At 50.4% G+C, this 12,785-nt stretch overlaps 4 protein-coding genes across 4 annotated transcripts; 2 read left to right on the top strand and 2 right to left on the bottom strand.

Annotated features, from left to right (window-relative positions):
• Nucleotides 1-662: 662 nt before the first annotated feature.
• On the top strand, nucleotides 663-1,745 carry HO173_010949 (uncharacterized protein; the record flags this gene model as incomplete). Its single annotated transcript, XM_037312834.1, has 3 exons — nucleotides 663-837; nucleotides 933-1,290; nucleotides 1,367-1,745. The coding sequence occupies 3 exons, from the start codon at nucleotides 663-665 to the stop codon at nucleotides 1,743-1,745; spliced, it is 912 nt and encodes a 303-aa protein (XP_037160266.1).
• A 437-nt stretch (nucleotides 1,746-2,182) lies between these two features.
• On the bottom strand, nucleotides 2,183-5,877 carry HO173_010948 (uncharacterized protein; the record flags this gene model as incomplete). The annotated part of the gene is made up of 5 exons (XM_037312833.1): nucleotides 2,183-2,376; nucleotides 2,465-3,198; nucleotides 3,402-5,265; nucleotides 5,315-5,779; nucleotides 5,832-5,877. The coding sequence occupies 5 exons, from the start codon at nucleotides 5,875-5,877 to the stop codon at nucleotides 2,183-2,185; spliced, it is 3,303 nt and encodes a 1,100-aa protein (XP_037160265.1).
• Nucleotides 5,878-6,628: 751 nt separating this feature from the next.
• On the bottom strand, nucleotides 6,629-8,551 carry HO173_010947 (uncharacterized protein; the record flags this gene model as incomplete). The annotated part of the gene is made up of 6 exons (XM_037312832.1): nucleotides 6,629-7,015; nucleotides 7,261-7,371; nucleotides 7,438-7,767; nucleotides 7,827-8,036; nucleotides 8,114-8,375; nucleotides 8,436-8,551. 6 exons carry the CDS (start codon nucleotides 8,549-8,551, stop codon nucleotides 6,629-6,631), a joined length of 1,416 nt encoding a protein of 471 aa, XP_037160264.1.
• Nucleotides 8,552-9,458: 907 nt separating this feature from the next.
• Nucleotides 9,459-10,938, top strand: HO173_010946 (uncharacterized protein; the record flags this gene model as incomplete). The annotated part of the gene is made up of 7 exons (XM_037312831.1): nucleotides 9,459-9,568; nucleotides 9,622-9,900; nucleotides 9,960-10,131; nucleotides 10,187-10,303; nucleotides 10,366-10,401; nucleotides 10,468-10,661; nucleotides 10,716-10,938. The coding sequence occupies 7 exons, from the start codon at nucleotides 9,459-9,461 to the stop codon at nucleotides 10,936-10,938; spliced, it is 1,131 nt and encodes a 376-aa protein (XP_037160263.1).
• Nucleotides 10,939-12,785: the final 1,847 nt, after the last annotated feature.

Below are 12,785 nucleotides of genomic sequence, written 5' to 3'. Positions count from 1 at the left end.
TTTCTTTGTTGCAGGCTTGACATATGGGCATTAGAGCTTCACATCAGCACGACCTACCGGGTGATTTCCTTTGTTACAGGCTTGAAAGATGGTGAAAATAGCTCTCAGATGCAGGAACAAAAAGCATGAATAGCTTGATGGGAGGCTCTCGGATTGCTCTAATTAGCGGTCCTTTTATGGCTCACAAAAGCAGGACGGAAAAGCATGATGATTGCAACGGCGGCTTATGACTCGAACTTATCAGCTCTCTTAGCACAGAAGCGGGTCAAGGACATGGCCACTTGAGCACACATTTAGACACATTGGCAGCCTCACACAATCTCTTTCCGAATGTGCACAATCCAGGGCATTATGCTGCGAAAACAGTACGAGTGAATGTTACTTTGATGCAAGTGGCAGCTTCCTAATTGGGCCCTTGATATGCAGTTGGAGGGTATGTAAATAGTCACCGCTGCCACTTTTTCTCAGCCAATATCAGATCTCGGCAAAGTTGCCTCTTCTTTCGGCGTCCTTAAAGAAAGCCACTCCACCCTCCACTCCTCCGATGCCGTATATATCTTTGCCATTGCTCTCTGTACAAAATATATACCCCTACTACTCACGTACAGCTACCATACTTACAAAAGGCGGCTCCCTCCACCAACCTTTCGCCAACACATACAATGCCCTCACCATCAAACACCACCCAAGATGACCTCCGCGCTCGATCCATCCCCCATATGACCCTCTCAACCGGCGACACCTCCTCAATGACCGGTCCTCCCCCGCCAATGCCCCACTACCTCACCTCCGAAGGTCGAGCAATCAAACGCTTCGCCGTCGAAGGCAACGCCATCTGTACGTCGACACATGTCTCGAGGGTACTGTCCCTAACCCCCCGAACTCTCCCCAAAGTCCCCTCACCGCTAATATTGCAATCGGGTGAGCAACAGTCACAGGAGGCGCCGGAACCCTCGCCCTCGTGAACGCTCGTGCTTTACTCGAACACGGCCTCTCCGGTCTGGCGCTATTTGATCTGGATCACTCGAAATCGGCCCAGGAAATCCAGGCGCTGAAGGCAGACTTCCCAAACGCGAGGGTGTTGTCGATCAAAGTGGATGCCACAAACGCAGAGCAATTGGCGTCGGCCGTCAAGCTCACGGTTTCGGAGCTCGGAAGCGTGGATATACTATGCTGTTTCGCCGGCGTCGTGGGATGCACGCACGCGATCGACATGGCGCCCTCGGAGTGGAAATCAAGACTGGAAATCAACACCACCGGCTCCTTTCTCTCCGCGCAAGCTGCTGCTCGGTAACCCCCCCCCCCTCTCTCCCTCACTCATTCTTCACCCTTCTCCACCCCAGCTCCCAGCTCACCTCCGACCCAGCCAAATGATCGCCCAAAACACCGGCGGCAGCATCCTCTTCCTCGCCTCCATCTCCGCCCACCGAACCAACTACCCGCAACCCCAGGCCGCGTACAACGCCTCCAAAGCGGCCCTGCTGTCGCTGAAGTACTCCCTCGCGGCCGAGTGGGCCGTGCACGGCATCCGCGTCAACAGCGTGAGCCCGGGGTATATGGATACGGTGTTGAATGAGGGGTCGGGACTGGAGGAGGCGCGGAGGACGTGGGGGGAGCGGAACCCGATGGGCAGGATGGGCGTGCCGGAGGAGTTGACGGGGGTGGTGGTGTTGCTTTGCTCGCAGGCCGGGGGGTATGTGAATGGGGCGGATTTGGTGGTGGATGGGGGGCAGTGTTGTTTTTAGGCTAAAGGGAGAAAAGGAGGGTGGGTGGATGGCTGATGATGGTGATGGAATATGTTGTTTGAAGGTATATATACAGAGGTTTTGACATATAGGTCATTTTGTATGTGAATACAACGTCCTGCGATTCGCGGCTTCGAATTATTGCTCTCATGTCGATATGTGAAGAGGGAGTCGATAAAGATTGTAAGAGTCAATAATCATTCCATCTGCTGAAGTCTATCTACAAGAAAGCACGGTGTCTATATGCATCGTTCGACACCTTCGAGAAGAAAACCCTCATCATCATGGCTCTCATAGCTCATCCGTCTCATCTCATCTCATTTCATCGACCCATCGCCCATTTCATATCCAGGCACCACCAATCACGTCACCTATCCCAAGCAAATTTACATCCAACGACCTATTTCACTTCACATCCCATCCCTCCACCACCCTCTCTACACCAAAGCAGCAAGACTCTCATACTTCCTCACTTCCGCCGGCTGCTTCGTAGCGAGGAATTTGACCAGCTCGGTCAGTTTCTCGCGCGTGGCGTCTTTGAGCTGGCCCGGGGGTTTGGGCGCCATGACTTCGGCGAGGATGGGGAGGAGGGTTGGGGTTAGGGAGATCATTGTTGAGTTGGATTCTTGGTCTGTTGGAAGACGTGTCAGTGTTTTATTCAGGCTTGCTACAGGGAGGAGTGGGGTGATAGGAAAGAGGAAGGGGGGTGGATGGCTTACAGAGCTTGACGACCATGTCGTAGACAGGTACGTTCTCGTCGAAGTCGTTCTTCAATGGGAGAATTTCTAAGAGTGCGGGTAGGACTTGTTCCACTGGCATATTTGAAGGATGTCGCATGATCATACGGCTCACGCACCCGGCCGCATTGTCCTTGGCTCGGGCCTCATCCGTCTGCAGTAAGGGCTCTAGCTTGCTGAGGATAGTGGGGAAAGCCTTCAGGATCTCCTTGTCGTTCTTCGAGCCCTCCTGCAGCAAGCCGATACCATAGGCAGCGTTGGACTTGGCCTCGCTGTCCTCGTCGCTCATACGGTGGAGCAGTAGCTTGAGCAAATGGCTAGTAAACGGAGTGACTGAGGTGCCCATTGCCTTGATGCATTCAGCAATCGTGCCCACGGAGGTGCTTCGCTCGTAGCCTTCGCTGCCGCTGGCAAATGCCAGGACGGGCTTCTCGAAGATCTTCCATAACTGGCCAAATGTCTCGCCGAGAGCGTTCGCAATGCCGATGACGACGTCAAGAGCGGTATCGATGGTGACCCAATCAGATTCGGATGTCCCGTCGAGAGAGCTCAGGTCTTCTTCGTCGCCGAAATCTTTCTGGCAAGCGTGAGCTTTGGTGAGAATTGCAACTAGGATCTCGGTGACATTCTTGAGCGCGGCGGTGTCGGCGATCAAGGAGGGGCCTGTGACTTTGAGAGTGGCGGCAAGGGAGCGATTGATTTCGGTCACAGTGGCTCTGTTTGAGGGAAGTCAGTCATTTGCTGAAAATACCAAGCTCTGAGAGAGGGGGAGTGCAGTGTATATGGAATGATCAGAAGCAAATTCGTTTTCTCAGCAATGCATTGATGCCTCTGAGTGAGCTGGGATTAACGAGAAATGTGTCATCATTTCAATGGGAAGAAAGAACAAATCACATCCGAAAAGCACGTCTCAACGTACCTGTCCTCCTCTTCTTGCCATATGGCCAGAGTACCCGTCATAATAATCTCTCCCAGCTTCTTGATCTGTGGGCTGGGTTCAGGATCCATGGGCAGACCAGGAGTGTCGTTCTTCATCGCATCTGGCTGAAGTTCCCAGACGGCAGTGTATGCTCGGAACAGGGTACTGATGGCAGCTTTCTGGACACCTTCATAGGAATGCTCCAGCAAAGGAACAACAATTTCGATGGTTTTCTCCATGTACGGGATATAGCTTTGAGTCGTGTGAGTCAATATGTCTCCCAGCACCTCGACGGCGACCTCCTTCTCCTGGGCAACTGCGGTCACGACATCCAAGTCATCCCAATCGTCATCGCTTCCGGCAGCTGCAGCTTCGTCGTCAAGGTCTTCAATGTCATCAGCCGCTATGATGTCGTCTTCGGTCAAGGCAGATATTTTGATCTTCTTCCCACCAATCGTGATCTCTTTACCTGCTAGATCTTCCGCTTCGTCACCAAGATCGACTTCAAGCTCAGACTCCTCGGTCTCTAGGCTCTCGAACAGCGCCTTCAGTACACCTTCTAAGAAAGGTTTGAACTCGCCTTTGTAGACTTTCGCCATCATGGCCCAAAAGAGGAAGCTCGTCTCTTTTAGCTGGGGATGATCAAGGTGCAACCCTTCGTCTGTTGCCTGCATGAGAGGCTGGACATAACGCTGAAAGGGCTTCGGCCCTATAGCCAGTGCCATGCTGGCCATGGCATCACATGTTGAAGAGCGTAGGTCGAGTTCCTCTGCGCTGTCTTTGATTTCAACGTATGCAGATAATGAGTCCATCGTCTGTTCAAAATATGGTAGAAATGCCTCTTTGGCGCAGGCAGCGATGGCGCCTGTCGCTGAGATGGCTGCAATTTTAATTTTGAAGATGTCACTCGAGAAGAGTTTGCTCAGCCGGAGCATTAGCTCAGACAGATACGGTTTGATGTCTTCCGAATCCAAGCCTTCAACGACAACGTCTATGCAAGTGACACTTGTCTTAATGATGTCCAGATTTTGCTTGTCGTCTGGGCCGCTCAGGTTTCTCATTGCAATGTCCATCTGCTTGACTAGGGTCGGCATTAAATTCTTGTGCTCTTTTCCAAGTTCCTCTGGAAGCTCTTCGGCCAATCGCATCACACCTTCCATTGCCGCACGTCGCACCCTTGGATCGCTGTCGTCAATCAATCGCATGATCAAGGGAAGAATCTCTTTCAACTGAGTGTTAATGAATTCGGGAGCTCCCTCAACGCACATCCCCAATGCCATGATGCCAGCTTGTCTCCTGTCAGGGTCCGGGCTGTTGACGTATTGGCCGAGAGCGTGTAGTAGGGGAACTACCACCTGGTTGGGTGGTAGACTCGCGGCCATCTCGTCGAGTAGTCCAAGCGCTGACCGTGGGGTGGTAACGTCCTCGTCATCTGCAGATGCATCGCCAAGCTCGCATGCTATCTCCAGGCATTTCAGTGTGATCTGTTCTCCAACTTTCAGAGCCTGCATCTTCAATTTGCGGTACCTAATGCACTGCATCAAGAAGCTCAGCGCTTGAGTTCTGGCATCTTCATCCAGCGTTCGCTGTGCTGCGAGGTTGATCATGAACTGGACAAGGTCGCCAAAATGCTTGTTGAGAACCGAGGAATCGCACCCGAGCAAGGTTTGGAAGACCTCAAATGCTTGGGTAGTACGGTCTTCATCGCCGTCGCTGACAGCCTGCTTGAGCACAGCCACCATTTGAGGTATGGCTTCTTGCAGCAATCGAAGTGATGGCTCATCGTTATCTGTGTCCAAGACTATTGCGAGTCTGCTCATTGCCAGCATGGTGTTGATCCGTACTTCTGCGCTCTCCGGGTCGCCTAAATGGTTGTCAGCTCGTTGCTTGGTATGGGAAGGGGGATCACTTACGTATCGTCTTGGAGAAGGTGGTCAAAACATCTTGGAATCGATGCATAAGCGTTTCCCCCATGGATTCCAGACATGTGAAGAGAAGGTAGGTTCCCACTTCTCGTTGCCGTACGCTGGGATTATTCGCAGCTCGTAGCAAGACATTGAAGACATCCTGCCACTCCCCATTCTCCAGATCTATCTTCGCAATAGCAGTGATGACTCGGGAGGCCGCATGTCTGACTAGCTGCTCCTCTTCTTGTAGCGTGCCCTGCAAAAGTTGCTGGCGAAATTGAGATTTTTGAGCGGCGGACAAACTTTTCCAATGCTTTGGTACGAGGGTTCGGGCCTGGGTGGCAGCTAGCTGTCGAAGTGGAGAAGCTTGGTCTGAGAGTATCAACTGCAGGAGAATTGTGAGTGACTCGGGCAGTGGATAGTAATCCGTGCGGAGAGTCGCTGTCGCTTTTTTCACTCGATTTGTATCCGCTGGTTGGAATTAGTATAAGTGGAACCAGAAGGGGCAAAACATTCAGCTCACGTGCAAGGATTTCCTCGAAGAGGCCTAAGAACTTCTGGGTGTCCATGGTGATGACTGTAAAAATCAATTTTGGTGGTGGGATGTTGATATTACCAAAAGTTCAAGATTCTTTGCGCCTCGGCTAATCATCAACAGCCGAGGTTTATCCATTAGCATCTCCGAAAATAAGGTACCACTCGCATGCCAGTGGCATCGGCAATGTGCTGACTCTGCGTAGAAGTAGGTATGAGTCTAAGATCCTCTCGTTCTTCTGGATGCCATGCTAACGGATCCGCAAGGTTTCATAAGAGCTGAGCAGTAGGCCCCACATTGTGTATCATCACAGCCTTACTTGAACTCGGTCAGCACCTTGTTGTAAAATTTTCTCCGTCATCTATGAACATGCCACAACTTCTGAGACAGTCACATCTTGGCCTTTATTCGCGACGAACGCTTTGTCTCATGCCACAATCTTCTAGACTACCACTTGACGTTTTGGGCAAATGCTATATCTCCATGCTGCCAGACGAGCTTTTGGCCGAAGTGTTTTCCTATCTTCCTCCCGAAACCAACTTATTCTACGAACCCACTTATGACGAATTTCCTCAGCTAGTCAATGACTACACGAGACTTTCATCTCAATGAAGAGGCCAGATTTCGCATATGATGAAAAATCTTTCTCCTCGGCGGCTGTCATCGGCGTGCAGCAGGTGTGGCAGATCCTGCTGGCATCACGATCGGCCAATGCAATACTACTTTACTTCAGATTCTGGATATGCCGTAGGCCATAAAATTGATAACACAGGAAGACGGCTCCATTAAACAACCAATGGTTTTGCCCTGACCTTGACACTCGATGCGTTCAAAGCAGCTCCATGATCTAGCCATTCCATGCTCTTTTCATCAGTCTCGAATAGTTCCATCTCAAACCTCCCGAAGAAATTCGCAAGCGTGAGATACAGCTCCATATAGGCAAGGCTAATGAAAACGCAGGACACATCAGTCGGTCTTGCATTATTGTGATTTGTTTTGGAATGCACATACTTTTTACCAACGCATTGCCTCGAGCCTTTGGAAAACGGCACGAACCATCTTTCCAGCTCCATGCCCTTGTCGCCAAGCCAGCGCTCCGGGAGGAATCGCTGTGGTGAGGCGAAAAGGTGTGGATCTTCGTGGATGGTTATGAGAGTGCTCAGGATGATTGTCTAACGAGTTTTAGAGTCAGTGTAATCATTAAACTTACAGCGAGTAGTCAGGATGGCCAGATCCGGAGAACCGAAAGAGAGTTGAATCTGCCAATTACTCTACCAGGCTCTTCGTCAAGCCAATTTTGCCATGTTGCTGGTTCTGCAATGCTTGGTGATGCACCATGCAAGTCATTGCAAAGAGGAACAGTGCCGTTTCACGTGAATGCTTGCTTGACGACCACCAAGAAAAGAGATGGACTTACACCACCGGGGATGAGATTGCCTTGAATACGGGCGCCATCAGGAGGTACGACCCTAGGTAACGGGCCTATTGCAGGAGTTGAGATGCGAAGGGTTTCTTTGACGACGGCTGTCTATACATGTCCAATTGCTGACATTAATGGGCGCGAAAGACTAAGATTCCAGAACTATGCACTTACCATATAAGGCAGATTCTGAACATACTTCCACTCAAACCTTTCTTCCTTACCTAGAGGCACTCGCCCTAGCTCCTCTTGAAGCTTGACCAACACCCCGGGCGTGTGCAAAATACGAAAGGTTGCACACGAGAGTGCGTAAGCTGTTGTGTCAGTTCCCGCGGTGATAAAAATCAAAGCCTCATCGATGAGCTGCTCCAAACTTAGACGCTGGAAATCCTTTTCATTATTGGACTCAAGTAAGAGGTCGAACATGACGGTTCGGTCGTTGTCATCCGTGTACCTCCCTTTCTCTCGTCGCTCCATGATTTTTTCGATCCAATGACCGCAGTCCTTGCGTAATGCGATTGTTAGGCCTTATCTGCGGTCGCGGGAAATTCGATTGGACATACTTTGCGGAAATCAACATATCCCGGGAGTATCCTCTTGCTTATGATAGCTGGAAGCTTCTGGGCAAGATTTACGAGGAACGGAAAGTGTGTCATGAGGTGGACATGACACAAGAAGCCGTCCAGGCAGGTCAACAAGGGAGGGTGAGTACCGTCGCCGAAGTGGATGAGATCCTGAGAGTATCCAAACATTGAGGTTGTGATGATATCCGCCTGCTTCCAGTCAGCTGGAGGCACCCTGAATACAGATTCGGATCTGTAAAAATGTAACAATCCAATTAGGATCATACCGATATGCATCGATACAACCTCTGGATGTCGACCGGTTTCCCTTCGAGATGATGCCTTCTTACAAGGTGTATGGCTTGTTCAAGTTTGTCTTGCACCATACTTGCGAGTGCGTTGACCGATTTTTGCGAGAAGAGAGGATTGACGATCGCACGTCTTATCTTGTGCTCATGGGGATCGCGAATGCTCAATAGAGCGTTCGGCGCTCCTACAGTACCATAGAAGTATTCGGACTTGAGAAACTTCCCTTGAGGGCCATGGACCCTTTTGAAAGGTGTTAGGCAACGCTGGAAAGGTATGATAGCATGTGTCTTGAGGGCTCACTCTCGGAAGAACTCAGGATCATCGACGTGGAGAAGATCTGGGGCCACTCTGATGATAGGACCTAGGGACTCGGTAATCGGCAGTGTGGTCGTTGTGAACGAACTTCGACGTACCATATTGTTTATGCAGGTCCGGCCAACGTTTGATGCCAATTCCTCCTTTGACTACATCAAAATAAAAGTCATACCAAGTTGTCAAAGCTGCGATACGAGGTCCAGGAAACTTGCTCAACGGATGGAAATACACCCTTCTAACGCCGATGATGAGAACAGCGAGAAGACTAATAATAGCGGCGCGGGCCACGAATTCCAGGTACGGCAGGCATGGTAATCTACCTATCGACATCATCACGGACGGGACTGTGGTCAAGGGCTCGAAAGTATCCGTCTCTAGTACGGCTGTGTCGCTCACTTTCTATTCTGCCAAAGTTGAGCCCAGAGGTCAACAACTCTGCTTGACATGGTGAATAGGTCTGCTTACAAGTGTGCGCTTGTTGATACCCAGCTCCACGTACAAAATGTGGCTGATGATGAGGAAGCATTCTGCATAAAAGTTGATTCTAAACAGCCTAAGAGTGTACCTTCGATGAATAACAATGCGTTGCTAGATCTCAGATAATGCGGTGTGCTTACAAGTGTAAGATGATCAAGACCCTGCTCCACGTATAAGACAAGACGTGGCTGATTTATAAGCAGGTAATGCAGTATGCTTATTGAGACCCGCCCCTTTTAAAGTTGACGCAACATGTCATAATAAAACACATGCAGCATCGAGATGGCTTGTGTTCGAGATCCAATCAGTCTTTATAAACTGGTAGAGCTGAGTCAACTTGCCCAATCATGACAATCGAGGCGCACCCGTCAACGCCATTCATGTGTGTTAGCCACTCCATCGCGAGTTATTGTACAAAGAGCAAGACTTTCTCTCGAGTCAAAAACCCCTACAGCACATCTGCACGAGGTCGCTGTCTTTTACACAGAAATCAGAAAACAAGGGTGGCTGGATGTTCATAGAATTTTCGTCATGGCCACTCTATATCTACCTGATGTTCGTCAGGCCATATCTCAATTGGCAACTGGAACACATGCGGATGGTGATCAAGTCGCGTCTTATTTGCAAGACTGGTTCGCAAGGTGAGAACACCGTGCCATGCTCTCAAAATGCTAGATTGACCACCAGATACTAGTCTCAAGAGGATGTCACCAGGGAAATGGAATGAAGTCCGTACCTTCTACTTAACCGCCGCCATGTGCTATCCAGTTGGAGACAAAGAGCGGTTAAGCACCATCTCCGAATGGATCGTAATACTCTTCGCATGGGATGATCTGTTTGATGTCCCAGAGGACAACCTCATGGACGATACACGTGGTGCAAAGGAGATCAACAATGTAGTTCTATCCATATTCGATACTCCTGAAACGTCAGAGACACAGGCGGAGTTGACCGTCGTTGCAGCATTTCGTGCGTATGTGAATCCAATGGCTCGTTTTGCTTGGACTTCGGACACTGAGTGTTTCACTACAGATTCTGGGCTCGTTTCCGTACCACATCGACCCCGACTATGCAAAAGCGTTTTATAGACGCTGTCCGTCGATACGCCCGGGGCACAGAGAAATTAGTGCACAATCGAGAGCAGTGGCGAGTTCCCAGCATGGAGGAATTTGTTGCAATGCGGCGAGCGACTTCAGCAGTTGAGGTACTAGAGTATTCCGAAAGTTTCTTGATCTGGCTAACGACGCCTTGTTCGATAGCCAGCCCTTGCTGGTGTCGAGTATACTCTCGAGATAGAAGTCCCCCACGAAGCATTCTACCATGCAGCAGTACAAGAACTCCGGGACACTATCAATGATATAGCGTCATGGACGAACGTGAGTTGGCCTAAATGTAAACCGTGATTGTTTCGGGAGACTACTCATGCTTGTAGCTTTAGGATATGTACAGTTTCAACAAAGAACAAGCTGCTGGGGTAAGAGATATCGCTGACTTCCTTAAGCATTTTACCAATGGATGGCGCTAATAACCCCTGATCAAGGACTACCAAAATCTTGTCGCGGTTGTCGCTGTAGAGAAGAAACTTGACGTGCAGTCGGCCATTCAATTTGTATTCGTCATGATCCAGTCGGCCATCGACCACTACTTCGAAGCCCGAAAACGCGTGCCAAAGTTCGATCCAAAGACCGATGATCTTGTCTCGCGATACATTCGTGGCATTGAATGTTTTTGCAGGTGAGCTTTCACGCCATTTTGAAGTGTGTACGACAGAACTGACCGCGGTCACAGTGGTAGTATACTCTGGCACTTCGAGGTCGACCGATACTTCGGCTCCAAGTTTGGCGAAGCCGAGGACAGATTGGCAGTCAAAATGCTTCCGAGAGAAAAGAACGCGCCCGAGCCTGGATTTCAGCTGGAGTACAAAACTCCGTCAACCGTGATCGCTTCTGTCGGAGATGGAATGTCTGTGTCCAAGAATATATCTGGTATCAAGAGTCGGGCTCTCTTGTAGAAGAGCCGGCATATGTTAGACTGGTCGTATCACGGCCTAGATCGACCTGGGCTCCCGCATCATCTTTGGTGTTGGAGCCCGGGAATCGATCAGTCTTGGAGTAGCTCAGCCAGCGGTAAGCGGTCAGTTAGATACTTCAAGTCTAGCAATCCGCGCACAATTGTATGAGGGTAATTGTCCGAGGATTGTTATCTATTTACTGCGCTGAGACTCACTTGGAGTCCACTTGATAAGGAAAAGACCATCTCGGCTTTGCCCTGAACCTGCTCACTGTCACGCGCTGGTATCATATGGAATTTTTCTTGTGGTGTTATCGTAGCAGGAACTGAGGGTCGTAACCCTTTGCTTCCTTTGACACATCTGTCGTCTTCACCCAGGAATAAACGTCGTGAAACTCACGAGACTCCTGTGACACCGCGAGATGGTGGGAAATGACGAGATCTTGGAAGGCCGGACAGGTGTTCGTGTGCAACAATTTATGACTTAAATCCAGTCACCTAGTGCTGACATCGAGAAGGTAAGTTTCATCCTCAACACCTCGCTTAGCGTCATGGCAAAGGTACTTAGATACCAACAACTCCACAATCCAACAAGAATCTCACAATCCGCGACCCTCTCGCTCCCCACCCCATAGCGTCAGCAGCAACCCTCCCCACTCTCCCAACCGAGCTCCACGAATGCATCATCGCCAACCTCGACCCTCTCCCCCTCCTATGTCTCGAATTCACAACCCGCCATCTCTACACCCTCATCCAGCCATTCGACTCTAATCAAACCCACCTGATTGACGAAGACCTTCACAGTCATCACCCGCGTCGCAAAATCCTATCCCATACCCGTCTGCGGCTTTCGCACCGTTCGCCAAAGAATGGAATTGAGTCGGAGCCTCTGTGTCATTGTTGGGACTTCACCTTCTGGGAACACCCGAATCGTGACGGAAAGGGACCTGCGGTCTGGGCTTGCGGATTTAGGTTCCTGGAGTGTGGGTGCGAGTGGGTGTGGAGCGATGAGCCTGGGAACCGCCGTCATCGTCATTCGCGGTCGGTGCCTTGCAAGAAGTGGGCGGAGGGTCCGGCGGGGGTAGAGGAAGTTGGCTGGGGTTGCGAGAGGGTGGGTTGGGAGGATGACGTAGGGGATAGAGTTGATGGGTTGGTGGCTACGGAGGTGGACAGTGGAGATGCGAGTGAATTTCGATTTCTTATGTGCGACTGATCATTGAATGTGGAAAACAGAATTCGTAATGCTTTGAAGGCGGAGGGCTTGAGTCAGCGTTGCGAGATGGATCCTAAACTGTCAATGGTGGCGTTTCTCTCCGCCTGTTCCAAAACTTCCGTCGCTTGATCTCTTGAGAGAGCTCCGGTAAGACCAGAAAAGAAAAGAAGACTTCATTTCCCAAGCTAGAACAGTGGTGTTCTGCTCGCAGACCACTTCGGTATTTTCTGTCTTACCCTCCATAACAGTTCACGTTCAGCGTCAGCCGCGCAGTGCAGTGCGGTATCCCCACATCTGCCTTTTGCCTTGATATCTAATCCTTTCTCCAGCAGTAGTTGCACTATGTCTTCATGCTCCGTTCCAGCTGCTACGTGCAATGCCGCCCATCCGCAGAAATCCTCTGCTTTGACGTTGTGTCCTTAGCGTCAGAACCGTCTTCTCCAAATCAAAACAAGCAGCAAAGTTCAAAGCAGCGCCGTCCGTTGGGGAGGCCGCGTCAAGCAAGAAATAGCGAATTACTTCTGTCGAGAATGCCAAATTGGCTCCACGGCCGAGGAAGTCAACAATAAGCTCATCGGTGATTGTATCATGGCTCGAGGCTTTACGCGCATGGTTGCCCCAATTCTGCGCCGCAT

The sequence above is a fragment of the Letharia columbiana genome (assembly GCF_014066305.1).
Source record: "Letharia columbiana isolate WasteWater2 chromosome Unknown Sc0000054_s0, whole genome shotgun sequence".
NCBI lineage: Eukaryota > Fungi > Ascomycota > Lecanoromycetes > Lecanorales > Parmeliaceae > Letharia > Letharia columbiana.
The sequence above is the reverse complement of the archived record's forward strand: the minus strand, read 5'-3'. Positions and strand labels throughout refer to the sequence as shown.